Genomic DNA, 18,140 nt, shown 5'->3' on the forward strand with positions numbered 1-18,140 from the left:
TCTGCGAGCAGGAGCGGCCGGGCAGATGCGACCTGCGCCTCCCTTGCTGACAGCCCCCGAGATGGCTTTCCGGGATGGGGCCCCCGAGCCCGGGACGCGGGTCCGCGCGGAGAGCCTGCGGGACGGCCGGCTGAGGACCGCATCCTCCCGCGCTCCCTTAGAGCCTAGCCCGGGGCTCTCTGCCGCTTCCCACGTGGGCCCCCGCGGCCGGGCCCAAACCCCACTAAGGCCTTGTGGGTTCAGCCTATTTCAGTGAGATTTCTGCGGATTACACGCGGGAGGCACCAGAACCGCGAACAGACTTTAAAAACCACTTTGTAGATGTTTCTGTTTTTTGTTGCAGGGTGTTATTTAAGTTTTAAAGACGGGAGTGGCACGTGTTATTTATAGTGTTATTGAAAGTTCACCGTAGTTGGCTGTCAGTCTTAAATCATTACAATGTATTGTAAGAATTAGTAACTTTAGATTATTTCACAAGTCAGCTAGATAGATGACAATTTCCTTCAGAGCTTGTGTCCTAGAAGTTTTGTTGCCGTTTTTTGAAAACAAGGCAACGTGTTGCAACGGTCTAACATGGTATGGGGGAAAAGGACACAGGAATTGGGGGTGGGGGCGCACCTTTGGAGGTGGCCTCACAACGCATTCAGAAAGGAGGTTAGAAGGTCCTGTTGCTTAGACCGTCCCAGTCCATCCTGTTAGGATTTGTCCTGGTCCACGCTGGCCTCAGGTAGAGCAAATAGCAGTTAGAACTGACTACTCTGCCCTTTATGTGCACCTTAGGGCCTGAGGTTTTTTGTTTTGTTTTGTTTTGTTTTTTTCGTTTTTTCTCTTTTTTTTTTTTTTTGAGACGGAGTCTCCCTCTGTCGCCCAGGCTGGAGTGCAGTGGTGCGATCTCGGTTCACTGCAACCTTGGCTCACTGCAACCTCCACTCCTGGGTTCAAGCGATTCTCCGGCTTCAGCCTCCCAAGCAGCTGGGATTACAGGCACGCGCCACCAGGTCCGTCTAATTTTTTTGTACTTTTAGTACAGACAGGGTTTCGCCATATTGGCCAGGCTGGTCTCAAACTCTGGCCTCAAACTCCTGACCTCAAGTGATCCACCTGCCTCGGCCTCCCAAAGTGCTGGGATTGCAGGCATAAGCCACCCCGCCAGGCTCAGGCCTGTTTTCTTAAACACACAGCTTGCCTTAATGAAGAAATGGTTATGAAGGATCTTTATTAGGTAATAAAGAAGAAATGGCTAAGCATCCTATTCAGTTTCTTCCTGCGCCGGTTGCTTTTCTCCCACAATTTTTAAATTATGGTGTAATACATGTAATATGAAATTTACCATTCTAACTTTTTTTGGAGACAGAGCCCCACTCTGTCACCCAGGCTGGAGTGCAATGGTGTGACCGTAGCTCACTGAAGCCTCAACCTCCTGAACCCAAGTGGCCCTCTCACCTCAGCCTCCAGAATAGCTGGAATCACAGGCATGAGCTGCGGCTCCCAGCCTTTCCCACCGCTTTTTCCAGTGTACAGTTCATGACAGTAAATACATTCACATTGTTGTGTAACCGTCACTACCATCCATCTCCAGAATTATTTTTATTTTGTAAAGCCGAATTTCTGTACCCATTAAACACTAACACCCCAGTCCTCCTCTCCCTAGGCTCTAGGAACCCCCATTCTCCTGTCTCTTTTTTTTTTTTTTTTGAGACGGAGTTTCACTATGTTGCCCAGGCTAGAGTGCAATGGCGCAATCTCGGCTCACTGCAAGCTCCGCTTTCCGGGTTCACGCCATTCTCCTGCCTCAGCCTCCTGAGTAGCTGGGACTACAGGCATCTGCCAGCACGCCTGGCTTTTTTGTATTTTTAGTAGAGACAAGGTTTCACCCTGTTAGCCAGGATGGTCTCAATCTCCTGACCTTGTGAGCCACCCGCCTCAGCCTCCCAAAGTGCTAGGATTACAGGCGTGAGCCACCGCGCCTGGCCTCTCCTGTCTCTATGAATTTGATTACTCTAAGTACCTCATGTGAGTGGTATCATGCAGTGTTTGTCTTTTTGCAACTAACCTATTTCATTCAGTATAATGTCCTCAAGGTTCATCTGGGTTGGTTGATTTTTTTTTGAGGGGAGAAGACTGGGTCTCGCTCTTTTCCCCAGGCTGGGGAGCAGTGGTGCAGTCTTAGCTCACCATAACTTCGAATTTCTGGGCTCAAAGAATCTTCAAGCCTCAGGCTCCCAAGTAGCTGGAACTGCAGGCGAGCACCACTGTGGCCTGTCCCTGGGCTGTTGACTTTTAAAAGGAGCATTTTTATTCCTGGAGGTGGGCTTGCAGCAGGAGCACAGACCTGTAGCTCTGGAGTCTTCTGGAGGTCTCCAGATTCTCAGCTGCTTGTGCACAGCCAGGGCTGCCTTCGTGCAGTCATGACCTCTCACGCCCCCGTCTCTGTGGAGCTGGCCCTGGTTTTAGCACCCAGAGTCCTACCTTCCAGGCAGTTTGGGAGGGTTGGTTAGCACTCAGCTTCTAGGAGCTATTTCCTGCTGTCCTGAGGCCATCCTGGCACTGTCTCTCAGCATCCTGTGTCCCCATAGGGCATTTACCACAGCTGAGGAGCAGTTAGTTACCTTCTTTCCCATCCACCCTACAGACTGTAAGCGCGTATGGATAGACAATGAGTCTTTCAGATTTCTACTCCAGTAGAAGATGTTTCTTAAATTTTTTTGAAGTGTTTTTTTAAGTGGATGAATTCAGTACAGCTTAGGGTGCTTGCGAAAATACTTGTTTTGCTTCTACAGTTGATTATTTTAAGGGGAGACGTTTAATTATTTCTAATTACTTTGTCGTTTGTCCTGTAGGTTCCCCCTAAAGGACTCAAAACGTCTAATCCAATGGTTAAAAGCTGTTCAGAGGGATAACTGGACTCCCACTAAGTATTCATTTCTCTGTAGTGAGCATTTCACCAAAGACAGCTTCTCCAAGAGGCTGGAGGACCAGCATCGCCTGCTGAAGCCCACAGCTGTGCCATCCATCTTCCACCTGACTGAGAAGAAGAGGGGGGCTGGAGGCCATGGCCGCACCCGGAGGAAAGATGCCAGCAAGGCCACAGGGGGTGTGAGGGGACACTCGAGCGCCGCCACCGGCAGAGGAGCTACAGGTTGGTCACCGTCCTCGAGTGGAAACCCGATGGCCAAGCCAGAGTCCCGCAGGTTGAAGCGAGCTGCTCTGCAGGGTGAAGCCGCACCCAGGGCGGCCCAGGAGGCCACCAGCCAGGAGCAGGCCCAGCAAGCCTTGGAACGAACTCCAGGAGACGGACTGGCCACCACGGTGGCAGGCAGCCAGGGAAAAGCAGAAGTGTCTGCCACAGATGCTGGCGATGAGAGCGCCACCTCCTCCATCGAAGGGGGTGTGGCAGATAAGAGTGGCATTTCCATGGATGACTTTACGCCCCCAGGATCTGGGGCGTGCAAATTTATTGGCTCACTTCATTCGTACAGTTTCTCCTCCAAGCACACCCGAGAAAGGCCATCTGTCCCCCGAGAGCCCATTGACCGCAAGAGGCCGAAGAAAGATGTGGAACCAAGCTGCAGTGGGAGCAGCCTGGGGCCCGACAAGGGCCTGGCCCAGAGTCCCCCCGGCTCATCACTTACTGCGACACCGCAGAAGCCTTCCCAGAGCCCCTCCGCCCCTCCCGCCGACGTCACCCCAAAGCCAGCCACGGAAGCCGTGCAGAGCCAGCACAGCGACGCCAGCCCCATGTCCATCAACGAGGTCATCCTGTCGGCGTCAGGGGCTTGCAAGCTCATCGACTCACTGCACTCCTACTGCTTCTCCTCCCGGCAGAACAAGAGCCAGGTGTGCTGCCTGCGGGAGCAGGTGGAGAAGAAGAACGGCGAGCTGAAGAGCCTGCGGCAGAGGGTCAGCCGCTCCGACAGCCAGGTGCGGAAGCTACAGGAGAAGCTGGACGAGCTGAGGAGAGTGAGCATCCCCTACCCGAGTGGCCTGCTGTCGCCCAGCCGCGGTCAGTACCGGAGCCTCGCGTACCCATGTCCCCTTCCCGTTAGGAGGGGCTTCTCTGCAACGTAGCCGATGTCCCCTGAGCATTTCTTGGGGTGGGGGCGGGGGTTGCGGCGTGCGTCACAATCTCCCTGTGCTCTCAGGAGGAGGCTCTGGTCGTAGCCACACTTGTAGATAAGGGAACCCAGGTTAGAAAGCAGGCCTCACTGCACCTGGTCCCGCAAGAGGCATCTGTGTATATAGGGATGTGGGCCGTGAAGGAAGCAGGCAGTGTGCATCAGCTGGGAGTACCTGAACGCCTCTGTGGAGAGTGCACAGGGAAAGATAGCTTCTGTTTCATACCTTACGCAATAGAAATTCCAGATGAGTTAGGAGCTAGATGGAAAATAAGAGTAAACTCTCAGAAAAAGCAAATATCAGAAACTGTTAAAGTCATGAGGAGGTTCTTTCCGTTTACGTTTTGATGAATATCCTTGAAGTTAAATCATCATGAACGTTAATAATTATTTAACATCTATTCAATTAAAACATCTCTTGAGACTGGGTTCGGTGGCTCAAATCTGTAATCCCAGCACTTTGCGGGCCTGAGAGGGGCGGATCACTTGAGGTCAGGAGTTCGAGACCAGCCTGGCCAGTATGGTGAAACGTAGAAAAACATACTACTAAAACATACAAAAATTAGCTGCACATGGTGGTGCACGCCTGTAATCCCAGTTATTGGGGAGGCTGGGGCAGGTGGATGGCTTGAACCTGGGAGGCAGAGGTTGCTGTGAGCCAGGATTGCACCACTTCACTCTGGCCCGGGTGACAGAGTGAGACTCTGTCTCAAAAAAAAAAAAAAAAACACACATCTATTGAAATACAGTACGTTCTCAGCTGGGCGTGGTGCACACTCCTGTAATCCCAGCTACTCGGTAGGCTGAGGCAGGAGAACAGCTTGAACCTGGGAAGCAGAGATTGCAGTGAGCCGAGATGGCACCACTGCACTCCGGCCTGGGTGACAAAGCCCAACTCTGTCTCAAAAAAAAAAAAAAGGAAATACAATACATTCTCTTTTGCAAAAATTAAAACTGCAGCAATATAAACTAAAAAGTGGTAAAAATTCTTGTTTCTTACCTACCTCCCAAGTTTTATTCCTTGCTGTTATTAAAAATTTGGTGTATAAGCCAGGCACAGTAGCTCATGCCTGTAATCCGAGCACTTTGGGAGGCCAAAGAGGGAAGATTACTTGAGTCCAGAAGCTCAAACCAGCCTGGGTAACAATAGGGAGACCCCATCTCTTTTTTTTTTTTTTTTTTGAGACGGGGTCTTGCTCTGTCACCCAGGCTGGAGTTCAGTGGTACAATCTCAGCTTACTGCAAGCTCTGTCAGGGAGACCCCATCTCTATAAATAATTTAAAAATTTGCTGAGTATCATGGTGCACGCCTGTGGACCCAACTACTTGGGAGACTGAGGCAGAAAGATAGCTTGAGCCTGGGAGGTCAAGGCTGTAGTGAGCTGTGATGGCACCACTGCACTCCAGCCTAGGTGACAGTGAGACCCTGTCTCAAAAAACAAAATTTCCTGTGTAGTCTTTATATGTTTATTAGCTCTATTTCTGTTTTTTCCCCCATTTTACTGTTAAGTGCTTCTTAAAATTGGTTTCTCGATACTTACATATGGCGAATGGTTTCCTTTGCCTGTCGTATACATAAGAAAACCGTTTTCCGGCCGGGCGCGGTGGCTCAAGCCTGTAATCCCAGCACTTTGGGAGGCCGAGACGGGCGGATCACGAGGTCAGGAGATCGAGACCCTCCTGGCTAATACAGTGAAACCCCGTCTCTACTAAAAATACAAAAACTAGCCGGGCGAGGTGGCGGGCGCCTGTAGTCCCAGCTACTCGGGAGGCTGAGGCAGGAGAATGGCGTAAACCCGGGAGGCGGAGCTTGCAGTGAGCTGAGATCCGGCCACTGCACTCCAGCCTGGGCGACAGAGCGAGACTCCGCCTCAAAAAAAAAAAAAAAAAAAAAGAAAACCGTTTTCCTACCACATTGTTGATTTCATCTGGATCAGTGTTTGTCGATAAGCATATGATAGTGGGACAAGATTTTCAGGGCCTCCTGGATCCCCAGGGGAACAGCCATTAGCACAACCAAAAACAAAGCCCATCCGACGTGTTTTCTCGATGCGTCCGACGTGTTTTCTCGATGCGTCCCAGGAGCAGGAATGCGGCCACTGAGTGCTGCTAACCTAGATTTTCAGATCAAATCTAGATTTTCGGATTCTCAGGTTGAAATTGCATACTATTTTCTCTTGGAATTTTATTTTATTTTATTTTATAAGACAGCATCTCACTCTGTTGCCTGGGCTGGAGTGCAGTGGTGAGATCTCAGCTAACTGCAACCTCTGCCTCCTGGGTTCAAGCAATTCTCCTACCTCAGCCTCCCAAGTAGCTGGGATTACAGGCACCCATCACCACACCTGGCAATTTTTTATATTTTTAGTAGAGATGAGGTTTCACCATGTTGGCTACAAGTGTGAGCCACTGCACCAGGCCTTCCCACGCAAATTTTTTTTCCCCGAGATGGAGTTTTGCTCTTGTTGCCCAGACTAGAGTACAATGGTGCGATCTTGGCTCACCACAACCTCCGCCTCCTGGGTTCAAGCAATTCTCCTGCCTCAGTCTCCCTAGTAGCTGGGATTACAGGCATGCGCCACCACACCCAGCTAATTTTGTATTTTTAGTAGCGATGGGTTGGTCAGGCTGGTCTCGAACTCCTAAACTCAGGTGATCCGCCTGCCTCGGCCTCCCAGCTTCTCTCTGAATTTTAAAGCTGGTTGTAGTTCTCAGAGGTGATGCTGCTTTGACACCTTCCGTCTGTTCCTCTTGGTTAAACTTACCGAAGTTTGTCGCCATCACAGGTTTTTCCAAACAGCCAGCGCTTTGTGTCTCTGAGTTGTTGTTTATGCTCGTTAATCCTTACGTCTTTTTACTTTCTTGGGTTTTTTCCTTGTAGTTCTGGCTCCTGGCATGTTCCTTAACCCTGCAATGGAGGCTGTGGCTCTTCTGTTCCTTGGGCTATGCGCCATAGCTCTTCCTCTCTCCGCTTTTGTTGCTGTTCATTTCTGAGTCGTTTGTAATTCCAGCCTTGATGCCCCCTTTAACCCTGTGGCTATTTAAAAGGGTGTTGACAGATTTTTAAGTGCACACTGATTGGGGGAGGGGAGCTAATTTTTTTGTAGTTATTTTAACATTTGACTGCATTACGGTCTCATGGTGAGGTCTGAAGGAGTTCTGCCTTTTGGACTCCTTTGAGACTTCACTGTGGCTCACACAGTCCCTTTCTGTGACTGTTGCGGTGTGGGGCGGGAAGAACGAGTCCTCGCCGCTCCTCACGTGAGCCCCTCTTTGTGTCATTGTTGAGAGCTGATCGGTCCTGTGTGCCACCCTCCCTAGGGGGAGGCTGTATGTCATCTTAGTTCAGGTACTTCTTAGTCCTCCATCAGGCAACCATGATTATTAGATTGAAGTAGACATTTTACTGGCTACTTCACTTACTATTGTTTATTGTATCCAAATTTCCCCTCCTTTTTGGCAGTATTTAATGACTTTTTTTTTTTTTTTTTGAGACAATCTCAGAGTGGAGCACGGTGGCCTGATCTCGGCTTACTGCAACCACAACCCCCTGGGCTCGAGGATTCTCTCGCCTGAGCCTCCTGAGTAGCTGGGACTACAGACGTGTGCCATCACGCCCGGCTAAGGTTTTTTTTTTTTTTTTTTTTTTGGAGAGACGGGGTTTCGCCATGTTGGCCAGGTGAGCCACCGTACCCAGCCATGACTTTTTAAAAAAAAATTCCTATTCCAGTACAATTTTGAGGGGGCCGCTGGTGACTGTTGTGGCAGTGCCAAGGTAGCTGGCGATGGCTCAGACTTTAGAGAGGGAGTGGCGGTGGTAGCAATGCTGGAGGACTGGCTGGGTTCAGGGGGTTGAGAAGCAAAAGAGCAGCAGGCCAGCTACAGGGATTAGGCTTGAATACCTGGAAGATGCTGAGTGGGAGAGACTTTTGGGGAGGAGGCAAGAGATGGGGAGGAGGAACAGAGTTTGAGATGCTCTTGGGTGCTGAGGCTGGGGTTTGAACAGTCCGAGGCCAGCAGCTGGCCTCTGGGAACTGGGCATGTGAGTGTGGGGGTGGAGGGCAGAGGTGTTTGAAGCCTTGGGGTCAAGTGTGGTTCTAGGCTGGGCTCCAGTGCCCGGCCCAGGAGCAGGCCTCGCTGAGAGAGGGGCAGCCGAGGTGGGTCTGGGGGAAGGCCGAGAGGTCATTCAGGAAAGAAGGGTGCCCTGCTGTGCTGGATGCTACTCTGATCAGAATGGAGAGAAGGGGCTGAATGTGCCCCAGGAGAATGGAGAGAAGGGGCTGGACACGTTCCAGGGTCACTGGTGACTGGAATCTCACTGGAGAGGCCGCTGGAGCCGGGCAGAGAGGGGGCCAGTGATGAGGGGTCAGGGCCAGGTTTGGCAGTGAAGAAGAGTGAGGCAAGTAGACACTAGCCAGAGGGAGTGTGGCTCCAGGGAGAGTGTGTCAGTGGGGAGGGCCGTGCAGGGCCAGGCCCCTGAGAGCAAGGGACAGGTGCAGGCACCACCCTGCATGCCCTGTGCCCCTCCAAAGGTGAGACCAGGCCATGGCTGGGTGTGCAGCGTGGGTACAGGGGTGTCAGGAGCGAGGGTGTGGTGGGGAGAGGACACCCTCTCCCCAGGGTTGCAGTCTGTCACACCGTTTGCCGCCTGTATCGCAGGCCCCAGGGTCCGCATTCTCTGTGGTTCTTGCTGCCCATGTGGATTTGTTCTTCACTGACAGAAACTTTAGGTCATTCTTTAGGGATTTACGTGGAAAGGGCTACACACTTCTATTCAGCTCGTTGTCTTTAGCCAGTGTCTGCTTTTGGGCAGGTTCCCCAAACTGAAGGATCGGTCCAGTGGGCTTAAGAGGTTGGTCCAAGCCACCCTCCAGAGGCTGTGCCCGCTGGCGTTCTGTGGGCGTGGTTCTCTTCTCCACCGCGCTTCCTCGAGGATACATTATTAATACTTCTATGAAGCACATGTTTGCGATCTTGCTTGTCCACTGAATTATAAATGTTCTTGGTATAGTAAAGATACCAACCCTTGTTAAATATTATTCATCTGTTTCCTAAGTTCAGTAATGTAACACTTGCTTCAGAATCTGTTTTCTTTTCATTCCTTTATGGATTCATTATCTACATATAATTCTTGAAATCTGGATTTTCAAAATCCAAGTACAAAACAAGTGAACCTTAATGTAAACTGTGGACACTGTTTGTAACAATGTATCAGTATTGGTTCATAACTTGAGACACACATTACCACACTAATGCAAGACGTTAATCACAGGGGAACAGGACAGGGTGAGAGGGTGAATTCTCTGTACTATCTGCTGGATTTTTCTGTCCTAAAAACAATCTGTTAGTAAATAATAAATGGAAGCTGAAGAGTTGGGAGAAGTGCAGACAAAACAAGAATGTCAGAAGAGGATTAATGGTGAAACTAGGGACAGGTGTATGGGTTTATTACACTATTCTGTTTAACTTGTAATGTTCAAGATTTTTCACAATAAAAAGTTGTTCAAAAATCCAGATTAGCTGGGCTCAGTGACTCACGCCTGTAATCCCAACACTTTGGGAGGCCGAGGCAGGCGGATCACTTGAGGTCAAGAGTTTGAGACCAGCCTGGCCAACAGGGTGAAACATCATCTCTACTAAAAATACAAAAATTAGTTGGGCGTGGTGGCACGTGCCTGTAATCCCAGCTTCTGAGGAGGCTGAGGCAGGAGGATCACTTGAACCCAGAAGGTGGAGCTTGCAGTGAGTGGAGATCACACCGCTGCCCTCCAGCCTGGGTGACAGAGTGAGACTCCGTCTCAAAACAAAAAAGTGTTAAGAGATAGTAGAAAGAATAACTGTTTTTTTCCTTTTTACAATGTTAGCTGTAGTGTTTTTTGTTGTTGTTGTTTGGTTCTTTATGTTTTTTTTGTTGTTGTTTTTGTTTTTAACATAGTGTCGCTCTTGTTGCCCAGGCTGGAATGCAATGGCGAGATCTGCAACCTCCGACTCCCTGGTTAAAGTGATTCTCCTGCCTCAGCCTCCCGAGTAGCTGGGATTACAGGCATGTGCCATCATGTCCAGCTAATTTTTGTATTTTTAATAGAGACAGGGTTACACCATGTTGGCCAGGCTGGTCTCGATCTCCGGACCTCGTGATCTGCCTGCCTCAGCCTCCCAAAGTGCTGGGATTACAGGTGTGAGCCACCAAGCAGTAGTTTTTTTATATGTCCTTTATCAAGTTGACAAAATTCCCATTTATTCCTGTTGCTGAGAGCTGTTATCATGAATAGGATGTTGGAATGTGTCAAATGATTTTTTTGCACCTATTAATGTGATCCTGTGATTTATGGTCAGATGATTTGCCTGTTGATGTGACAGGTTACGTTAATCGATTTTAGAGCACGGAGCCAGCCTTGCATACCTGGAGTAGATCCCACTGGGTCATGGCATATAATTCTTTTTATACTTTTTTTATTCAATCGCTAATGTTTTGTTAAAGATTTTTCATCTGTGTTCATGAGAGATATTTGTCTGTAATTTTTTTTTTTTTTTTTTGAGATGGAGTCTTGCTATGTCGCCCAGGCTGGAGTGCAGTGGCGCCATCTCAGCTCACTACAAGCTCCACCTCCCAGGTTCAAGCAATTCTCCTGCCTCAGCCTTATAGCCATTGTAACATCGTAGTACAATTTTTTTTTTTTTTTTTTTTTGAGGCGGAGTCTCGCTGTGTCGCCCAGACTGGAGTGCAGTGGCCGGATCTCAGCTCACTGCAAGCTCCGCCTCCCGGGTTTCCGCCATTCTCCTGCCTCAGCCTCCCGAGTAGCTGGGACTACAGGCGCCCGCCACCTCGCCCGGCTAGTTTTTGTATTTTTAGTAGAGACGGGGTTTCACCGTGTTAGCCAGGATGGTCTCAATCTGCTGACCTTGTGATCCGCCCGTCTCGGCCTCCCAAAGTGCTGGGATTACAGGCTTGAGCCACCACGCCCGGCCTACAATTTTTTTTTAAATCAATTTAGTGTAGCCTCAGTGTACAGTGTTTAGAAAATCTACCATAGTGTACAGTCATCTCCCAGGCCTTCACATTGACTCACCCCTCACTCATCAACTCACCCAGAGCAACTGCCAGTGCTGCACACTGCAATGATGGTAAGTGCCCTGTGCAGGTGTACCATCTATTATATCTTATACCATATTTTTACTGTAGGTTTTCTATGTTTAGATGTGTTTTAGGTACACAGACACTTGGCACTGTGTTACAGCTGCCTACAGTATTCAGTAACACGCCATGGTGTGTAACCTGGGAGCACAGGCTCTGCCATACAGCCTAGGTGCGCGGTACGCAGTAAGTGCGCTCTGTGACGTTTGTACAATGATGAACTTGCCTCATGATGCCTTTGTCAGCACATGCCCAATCAGTAAGTGCTGCGTGACTGAAGGTGAAGTGGCCTTCATTGGAAGGCATCCCCTTAACCTGGCTGGCAGTCAGCTGTGTTTAATCCCGCAGCGCCTGTAAAATTCCTCGAGTGTCCTTGTTCTGTCTCCCTGTTGTGGTGGAGTTTCTCTGAGTTTGCCTTCCACAGCCTGCACCTGGGCCTTTTCCACTCCCACCCAGGATGTAATGCTGGAGCCTGCAGGGCTGGGAGGGGACGCAGGCTCCAGCTTGTGACTCGATTTAAGCCTGTTAGTGGCCCGTGTCCCTGAGCTGTGACCTTCACATGTGTCCTTCCCTTTCTCCTTCCTGCTTGGGTGAGACGGGAGACTGGCAGGGCTGGAGTGGTGAAATGCCCTTCTCCAGCTGAGATGAGTTCCTGGTGAAGTTGGCTTCACTGCAGAGCAGGCCTTTGCCTGGAGAATGCTCTGGGCTTATTTCAAGGTGGTCACCTCCCCTTTCTCCTCCCAGAAACATGAGGTGATTTTTTTTTTTTTTTTCTTGGCTTTTCATGGGGAGAACCTGATGGGGTTCCTGGGGGTAAAACCCATGAAAATGTGGGGCCCCGGGAGATTCTCACACCTGCTGTGTTCAGCCTCCAGCATTTTGTCCAAATCAGGTTCCCACCAGTTCCGTCTGTTGTAGAGGGTAGATTCTGCTCCACGTGAGCTGATCTCACTGCTTTTCTCTGTGGCAGGAGAGATGTTTGTAACCTCACTTCCTTATGGATCCAGGAAAAGTTGTTGATTTTCATTTCTTTCAGTGTTTTTTTTTTTTTTGGCTGTTGTTGTAAGGCGGTATATGACTCCTAAGCTCTTTGCATGTGAGAGTTGAAACCGGAAGCTGACTCCCCAACCATTATTTTTTAGTTATTACTAGCGTGTGGGAAAGCTACCAATTTTAGTAATTGGCCATCTTATCAAATTCACTTGTAAATTCTAGTAGTTCTTCAGTTGAGACTCAGATTAACGAGGTAATCAAACATAACATCTGCAAATTATTTGTACCCACTTTATGTCCTTTTTTTATTTTATAGAAATACTCGCTGTATTTTCTCTCCATTATGATTTCTGTTTTCCCCCTGTGCGTGCAACTCCTTCCATTTCATGGTTGATAAGTTGAGGGCCTTGATGTCACTTTAAAACAACAGTTTCCTACTGGTGTGCCTTTCCAGTGGACCCAAACGTGTCACGGTGTTCCCAGACAGCTCCTCCCCACCTGGGACAGCCGGTGCCGGCCGTGGAGCCTCAGCTTCCATGCACCCTATTGTACTAAGCAGTCAGTGTCCCTTTCTGTGTGTGCCTTGGCAGGAAACACTGTGTCACTAACACAAAGAGATGTGAGGGTGGGAACTCCAGGAAGGAGCCGTCCCCAGGTCCCAGTGGGCGCATTTGCTCACTTCCTGTCCTGGGTTCCCGGGCCACTTGCCAGGAGACAGAACAGTCTCTGATCCTCCACATCCAGGTGAAGATGAGTTGCCAGCCAGCCTCTGGAAGACAGAAAAGGACATGCCAGGGGTGGCCAGAGGGACTGCTCTGGAGAGAGAAAGCATTTAGGATGTGCCTGGCTCTGTGGCGTTGCCTTCCTCAGCTGTAGCTGGTGGAGGAGACTGAGAGTAGAAGCCGCACTCCTCACTCCGCCCAGACCTCTGGCCAGTCCCTCTTTCATAAAATTCACCTGACCTCCAAAGCACCTTCCAGCTCTGAAATTCTGTGATTTGGGCTGTCATTGTCTTTCTTCTGAGACATGATCTTTCATAGTGGAACTACAATTCCCAGAATGCACCCTTTAAAGTTAGCATTCACTTCCTGTAGAGCCATTAAGAGCCAGGTGCAAACATTTCCTGTCAATTGGCAGAAAACAACCTTGAGGAACCTTGACGGGTGTCCGGAGTTTAGAAAACTTAGGGATGGGTAAGCCTGCTTTCAGTGTCTTGGGCCAAAAAATGAAAATTTAAATTTCTTGCAGGAAATTTAAATTTTTGTTTTTGCATTTTGGTTGAAATTTTAATAAAAGAAAAATGAAATCAGAAAAGAAATGCCTAGAAAAGCCTGTCTGGTTTATTTAAAGAGTTGGAAAGTGACAAATAGACTATGTCCTTTATAATATTTTTGTTTCATGTTTAAATTTGATTTTTTTCTAATGAAGTGTAATTTACAGAGAGTAAAATACACGGATATTGAGGTCACCGTTTGATGGATCTTAATATATATCTAGACTCATGTAACCTGATGTTTGGATTCTAAAATTCTCTTACTGGTCGTCCTCACCCCCACCCATGCTTCAGTGACAACAAGGAGGGACAGCGGCCAGGGAGCTGCCAGGTTCTGCGCAGCTCAAAGTGGTAGAGGGTGCAGGGGGAACAGCCCCCAGGAGGAGGTGCCGCCACTGCTTGTTTACTGCCTGACCTGTTGTCCCTGTCCAAATTAAACTCCTTTAAGATTGAGAGCAAATAACAACCACCCAGGAGGGCGACAGGATGGGAAGTATTTCTCACAGCTGTTAGATGCTCCCTCCTGAGGCCAGTCTTCAGCCTCAGCCTCTATCTAGCTGCTTAGCCGCGTGCTCCTTCCTTTCCAGTCAGATGTTATTTTTTCTACTCAAAAGGGTTTCTTCTGAATTTCAGAACCATCTTAGAATTCTCTGGTCTTTTTAAAAAGAAATTGCCACATAAGTGCTGCGTGCTCTCCTATTCCCAAGTGTGGTGTGGGCCCTGCGCACCCGAAGCAGCAGCCACCTGCAGGGCAGCTCCTCTCCAGGGCCCGCGGGACTGGCTTCCCTGACATGGCATGCGCGTAGCAAAATCCACTCAAAAGCTCACTTACAGCCAGAATGTATGAGGCAGCCTCTCCCAACGTGCTCTTACTGGGACACCCTCCCACCCCCAACTCCGACGCCACTGTTCACCCGCTCTGTGGTGGGCCTCTCCAGTCCTGATGCCAGGGTTCGCCCTCAGCTCTCGTGCACCTGCACTCGTCCTTCTCACTGATGTCACTGGTCCCCTTCCAGGCTGCCAGCAATGCCAGCTGCTGGCCATCTCCACCCCACCCACCCCCCTAGTCTCACTGTCACTTCCATCTCCCTTGGGGTAGTCTTCAAGGCAGGGTTGAGGCAGAAAGCCTGAGCCACGTCCTCCTTCTAGATAAAAGGCACTGGCCCATCCAGGCCCACCTGGGGGAACAGATGGTCCAGTTCCACTTGACCAGACTTCAGATGAGCCCAGTTCTTCCGGGGAGTCAGCTGTACTCACCTGTGCTTGCCAGCCCCTGACCGAGTTCTCCCAGGCGTCTCATGGCAGGGGCTCTGGGCCGCTCCCCCTGCACGACGGGGGCGAAGTGTGTCCCTGGGGGCGCCCTCCCTGCTGCCGGGCCAGCTGGGCTGGGCCTGTGTCTAGAACCAGCCCCCCACCATCCTGAGGAACACGAAACCTGCTCAGAAACACGGCTGAGGGCAGCAAAGTGCTCTCCTGATATGTCGGGAGCTGCGGGCTTGGGGCGCAGGGATGTGCTGGGTGGCCGCCAGTGGCCTCCTCACTCACACCTGGGAGAAGAGAGGCGAGGTGGGAGGCAGGAGGCACCAGGCAGGGCACTGTGTATGACTCGAAGCCCTCTCTGGCCCTCTGCACCTGCCCCAAGGTACGCAACTGACACCACAGTGGTGGTGTTTGTTTTCATTTGAACAGATGTTTAGAAATTGGGATATTTTAGTCCCAAATCAGCTTCTGGCTTTTCTCGAAATGTTAGAGCTGCAGTAGAGGCCGCAGCTTGAGTGACGGCAGACCCTGGGGCCAGGAGCCAAGGCCCTGAGCTGTGAGGCCGACCCCACTGCCTGCCACATCCCCTGCTCTGAGGCCGCCCGGAACCCTGTGCTGTGGTAGCAACGTAGTAAGCACTCTAGGGATGAAATGCTTTTAGTTTTCTGCTTTTTGAAATATTAGTTTGTTTGGGGAGGTTTTTCTTTATAACATTTTAACTGAGGTATAATTCGCACAAGTGGAACACAAGCTCCTAGGTGTTCCTGCAGTGAGTTTTGGCAGGTGTGGGCACCTCTGCAGCCACACCCACGTCCAGCGGCCCAGGTTCTCCTTTGCACTCCCCGCCAAGCCCCTCCCTGTCGTTATTCAGATTCCCCCACCCTCCATCCATTTTGCCTGATCTCGAATTTCATCCAATTGGAATCATAGAATATACACATTTTTGTCTGACTTCTTTCTTTTTTTTTTTTTTTGAGACAGAGTCTTGCTCTGTCGCCCAGGCTGGAGTGCAGTGGCGCCATCTCGGCTCACTGCAAGCTCCACCTCCTGAGTTCACACCATTCTCCTGCCTCAGCCTCCTGAGTAGCTGGGATTACAGGCACCCGCCACCGTGCCTGGCTCATATTTTGTATTTTTAGTAGAGATGGGGTTTCACCATGTTAGCCAGGGTGGTCTCGCTCTCCTGACCTCGTGATCCCCCGCGCCCGGCTGGCTTCTTTCTTTTAGCACAGTGTTTTCGAGGGACACCGGATTCACTTTCATTTCTAGTCTCGCTGCATTGTGATCAGACAGCAGACTTCTTTCTGCTTTCTGGAACTTACAGGCTTTCTTTGACCAGAAGGCCAGTTTGCATGACTGTTCCAGAGGAACTTGAAGAAGGCATTCCCTAGTTTTTTTTTTTTTTTTTGAGACGGAGTTTCGCTCTTGTCACCCAGTCTGGAGTGCAGTGGTGCAATCTCAGCTCACCGCAACCCCCGCCTCCCAGGTTCAAGCAATTCTCCTGCCTCAGCCTCCCAAGTAGCTGGGATTACAGGCATGCACCACCACATCCGGCTAATTTTTTTTGTATTTTTAGTAGAGGCAAGGTTTCACCATGTTGGTTAGGTGGTCTCAAACTCCTGAGCTCAGGTGATCCGCCCACCTCAGCCTCCCAAAGTGCTGGGATTACAGGTGTGAGCCACCGTGCCTGGCGGTATTCCCTGGTTTTAAGCTACCGAGTTCAATATGTATCAGTTAGAACTACCTTATTAATTATATTATTTGGGAATTTTATTTTATTTGTATTCATTCATACTTAGAGAAAGGTGAACTGTGATTTCATTTAGTTTCTTTCTCTCGATATCTTTGTGTGTCATCAGTAATTTCTGCTTTATAAATGTTGCTGTGCTTGGTGCATGAGTATCCCTTGCGGTTATGTCTTCATTGTGCATTCTGCCTTTCATTCGGAAGAGCCGTTCTTTGTCTAGTTCCATGCATTTTATGTGATGGTAAGATTGGGAAGCCTGCTTCCTTATTGCTTATTGCTTATTGCCCAGCTTTCTGGAATGTCTCTCTGAATTGCCTTATTTTAGGTGCATCTCTCATTTACAGCAAAAGAGGGTCTGTCTTTGTGGTCCAATCTGGAAACCCTTTTTTTAAAAAATTTTTTTCAAGGCAGGGTGTCTGTCATTCCAGTTGCCCAGACTGGAATGCAGTGGCACGGTCTTGGCTCACTGCAGCCTAAACCTCCTGGGTGCAAGTGATTCTTCCCACTTACCCTCCCAAGTAGCTGGGATTACAGACACGCACCACCATGCCTGGCTAATTTTTTTGTATTTCTAGTAGAGATGGGGTTTCAGTATATTGCCCAGGCTGGTCTCAAACTTCTGGACTCAAGCAATCCACACACCTCAGTCTCTCAAAGAGCTGAGATTATAGGTGTGAGCCATCATGCCCGGCCCTGAAAAGCTTTTTAATATGTGAGTTCAAGCATTTTTAGTCTTGGTTCTGTCATCTTATTTTATATTATGCTTGCTGTGTTTTAGTTTTTTTTGTTTTGTTTTGTTTTGTCTCTGAGACAGGGTCTCGCTGTGTTACCCAAGTAGTGTAGTAGAGTGGAGTGATGTAACCTTGGCTCATTGCGACCTCTGACTCCCAGGCCCAAGCGATTCTCCCACCTCAGCCTCCTGAGTAGCTGGGACCACAGGCACGTGCCACCACGCCCAGCCAGTTGTTTGTAGTTCTGGTAGAGACAGGGTTTCACTATGTTGCCTGGGCTGGTCTCGAACTCCTGAGCTCAGGTGATCCACCCTCCTTGGCCGCCCAAAGTGCTGGGATTACAGATGTGAGCCACTGCGACCAGCCTAGTTTTTAAAATGAAATCTTTCACTACTACTTCATTTGTAAGCCTCTGTGTTGTCAGCTGTCAGGGACAAGACCAGTGGGGAGTTCTGCCCCTTCAAGGGTCCTGGGAGTTGATGTCATGCCTGTATGACCCGACATCTACCACCTATAACCACTTTTTAAAATTTCTATAACCGTTTTTTTTTTTTTTTTTTTTTTTGGCTGAGTACATTCAGTGTTTACGGAGGTTTCTTTCTGCATCATTTCCCTGTTGTCTTCTGATGACATCTATCTGCTGGTAATGTCCTCAGGGAGAAGACATAGAAACAAAGCTCCCTGAGTGTTGAGGGTTGAAAACTCCACTCCAGCACTGTCTAAAAGGTCTAGAGAGTAAGTCTCTTATATAGTTTAATATTTTCTAACAGCCACACTAAAAAGGTAAAAAGAAACAAGTGAAATCAATTTTAATAATATATTTTATTTAACCCTCTATTATCTAAAAATTATTTCAACAGGCAACCACCGATAATATAAGATTATT

General features: G+C 49.2%; 1 protein-coding gene across 2 annotated transcripts in view; it reads left to right on the forward strand.

Annotated features, from left to right (window-relative positions):
• The window catches only part of THAP4 (THAP domain containing 4), a 49,786-nt gene that overhangs the window by 861 nt on the left and 30,785 nt on the right, over positions 1 to 18,140 (forward strand). The window contains exon 2 of one of the 2 annotated variants that reach the window (XM_033229461.1): positions 2,841 to 4,003. In XM_033229461.1, coding sequence (XP_033085352.1) covers positions 2,841 to 4,003 — 1,163 coding nt within the window. Of the gene's footprint in view, positions 1 to 2,840; positions 4,004 to 13,314; positions 13,437 to 18,140 lie in introns of those variants that run through there. The other variant, XM_033229462.1, reaches the window with a different exon arrangement.

The sequence above is a fragment of the Trachypithecus francoisi genome, unplaced genomic scaffold (genome assembly GCF_009764315.1).
Source record: "Trachypithecus francoisi isolate TF-2019V2 unplaced genomic scaffold, Tfra_2.0 Lachesis_group13, whole genome shotgun sequence".
NCBI classification, from domain to species: Eukaryota; Metazoa; Chordata; class Mammalia; order Primates; family Cercopithecidae; genus Trachypithecus; species Trachypithecus francoisi.